Source organism: Hipposideros armiger, unplaced genomic scaffold, assembly GCF_001890085.2.
Source record: "Hipposideros armiger isolate ML-2016 unplaced genomic scaffold, ASM189008v1 scaffold_17, whole genome shotgun sequence".
In the NCBI taxonomy this organism is placed as follows: domain Eukaryota; kingdom Metazoa; phylum Chordata; class Mammalia; order Chiroptera; family Hipposideridae; genus Hipposideros; species Hipposideros armiger.
The window spans coordinates 7806211-7808901 of record NW_017731367.1 but is presented as its reverse complement, the minus strand read 5'-3'; the positions used below and the strand labels follow the sequence as shown (position 1 = coordinate 7808901).

The window sequence follows — 2691 nt, the reverse complement described above, 5'->3', positions numbered from 1 at the left end:
GGGGGTGGCACTCACGGGTGCGGGTGAGCAGCGCCACTGGCCTGCTGATGTCATTCTTGTTGTTGGCATTACGCTTGACCGAGAAGACGGAGATGTTGTAGGCCCTGCCAGCCGCCAGGGCCCGGAGCTGGTGCGAGGAGCGGCTGCTCTCCACGAAGTCGGTCCGGCGGGCCGAGCCGTCAGAGGAGGCGTAGGTGACTGCGTAGCCGTCCACCACCTGCCTGGCGGCCTGGCCTTCGGGTGGGCGCCAGGAAATGGACACCCCACTCTCCTCCACTCGCTCCACCTTGAGGGCCGTTGGTGGGAAGAGCTCTTCAGGGTTTCGGTCAAGAACAAGGGAAGTGGGGTGGTCAGCTGTCGGCCACAGAAGCCCCGGCCCCCAAGCAGACATCCAGCTCGGAGGCTCTCGGGCCTGCCTACCCCGGGGCAGAGGTGGGCACTGCTGGCAGGGAGCCTGCTTGTGGCGCCTACAACGGACTCCTTCATTTTGGTCTCTGGCCAGTGCCCCCTGGAGGGTCACGTGTGCACACATGACTGCATTTATGCCTCTGGAGAGTCATGTGTGTGCACATGGGACTGTATTTATGCCCCCTGGGGCTTATATGCCCCGCCCTGCTTTTCAGAGCCTGGGTAAGCAACTGCCTAGACGCTCCGCCATGGGGGTGCCGCTCGGCACTCTGGCCTGCCCTCTGGGGCGTGTGCCCCTCTGAGGGGGAGGGGAGGTCCCACCCTGTGCTGGTGCCCGCATGCCTCACCTTTGGCGCAGTCCTTGCCCGTGTAGCCCACTTTGCAGGTGCAGCTGTGGGAGCCATTGCTGGCCAGGCAGTAGCCGCGGCTCCCACAGGGGCTGGAGAAGCAGGGGTCACTCACTGGGGGAGGGGAAAGCAGCAGTGAGCTCTGGGGTGTCGCCAGGCCCTCCATTCTGGCTGGGCCCTTGCTCCTGGGGGCACTGGGTGGTTCCTGTGTGGGTGTCTTTGTGGGTGGTGGTGGGTGGTACCCTCACAGACAGTGCTTTTGGAATGGGACAAGGGACACTCTTGGAGGGGGAGGCAGAACTTGCCAGGGGCCCCGCCGAGAGGCCAGGCAGGTGTAGCCTTCTGACTCTGAGCCAAGCCATGCTGCCACTACCCCAAGCCAACAAGCCCTGGTTGGCAGGGACTTGGGGTGGGGTGAGCACAGCGCTGGCCCCTCCTGGGGGCAGCTGGCAGCCAGGCCCCCCCCCATGGCCGTGGGGCAGTGGGTGCTGGTGCGGACCTGATCTCCCAGGCCAGGGCAGGACCCCAAGGGCCCAGCATGGCCACAGGACACACTTGCAAACAGGGACCCAGCGATCATTGTCACAGCCACTGTACTCTGTCCCCCGGGCCCTTGCCCATCCCAGGCCTGGCCACGGACAGCCCCCACTGTGCTTGTGCCCAGGCAGGCTCCTGTGTCCTCAGTCCTGGGTCACAGACCTTGTCCCCAGTGCAGCCTTTACTGCCCTGTGGTGGGGTCAGAGCCCAGAAGCTGAGAGCCGCCAGCCAGATCCAGCGTTGGGGCTGGGGACACTCCAACAGGCAGGTCAGGACACGCACCCGCTCTAGGAGGGGACCCGTTATCAGCAAGTGGGGGAAGTACGGACGAGACAATCCCAGAGAGCTGGAAGTGTTTTAGGGGAGAGAAGGGTGCTGGGGTGCAAGTTGCTGAAGGTCAGAGGTCAGGGGAGGCCTCGTCAGGAGGGACGTTTCCGCTAGGACCTGCTCCCTGAGGAGCCCCCACCATGGCAGAGTAGGCCAGGTTGTACGGAAGGGCAGGTGCCCGGGCCCTGGGGCTGCGGTGAGCTTGGTGCCCAGGGATGACAGAGCCGTGCGGCTGAACGTGGGGCCAGGGGGCTGCGAGGCCTGCTGGAGTCTGCGAGGGGTGCGGTTGGGCCCCCTGGGGGGGTAAGTGCCGTGTGGGAGCTTGGCTGGGCCAGGGCATGTGGGCTGCGCCCCACCTGTCTCACAGTGGTAGCCGAAGAAGCCCTCTGGGCAGACGCACAGGTAGGCCCCGCCGCCGTTCTCACACCGGCCTCCGTGCTGGCAGGGGCTGGAGTGGCAGGCGTCCACCTCTGGAGAACATCCAGACAGTGGGCCCGAGCGGCAGGGGGGAGTCTGGGGGAGGGAGGAAAGGACAGCGGGAAGAAGGGAAGGGGGGGAGAGACCGGGCAGGGGGCGGCGTGGGGGAACCCCCGCACCCTGGGCAGGCGCCGGCTCTCCCCTCGCCCCTCGTCTCCGGGTCCTTCCCACAGGAGACCTGTCCAGAAGGGCCCCAGGACTGCCCTTCCCCCTGCTCTCTGAATGGCCTGGGGTGTCTGGGGCGTCACGGGTGTGGGTGAGGGCCTGGACAGATGGGGAACCCACCCGAGCACAGCCCCTACCTGTCTCACAGTGGACTCCAGCAAAGCCCGCGGGGCACTGGCAGACAAAGGCCCCCGGGAGGTCCTTGCAGGAACCTCCATTTCTGCAGGGCTGCGCCTGGCACTCGTCTGTCTCTGCAGAGACAGGACACCAGGCTGCATGGCCCTGTGGGCCCCACACATGCCTACACGGGCGCCACCAACCTTAGGAGGCGCGCTCAAACAATACAATGAATGTTTAAATTTTAAAAATGTATTACAGTAAGAGACACATTGCCATTAATCCCCCTCAAAATAGTCCCCTCACTTCGAAC

General features: G+C 65.0%; 1 protein-coding gene across 1 annotated transcript in view; it reads right to left on the bottom strand.

The window, feature by feature from the left end:
* The window catches only part of SNED1 (sushi, nidogen and EGF like domains 1), a 73576-nt gene that overhangs the window by 23121 nt on the left and 47764 nt on the right, over nucleotides 1-2691 (bottom strand). The window contains exons 19-22 of the mRNA XM_019628462.1: nucleotides 2399-2512; nucleotides 1976-2089; nucleotides 756-869; nucleotides 10-312 (exon numbers count right to left, since the gene is read on the bottom strand). Of these exons, the coding sequence (XP_019484007.1) occupies nucleotides 10-312; nucleotides 756-869; nucleotides 1976-2089; nucleotides 2399-2512 (645 nt within the window). The remainder of the gene's footprint in view (nucleotides 1-9; nucleotides 313-755; nucleotides 870-1975; nucleotides 2090-2398; nucleotides 2513-2691) is intronic.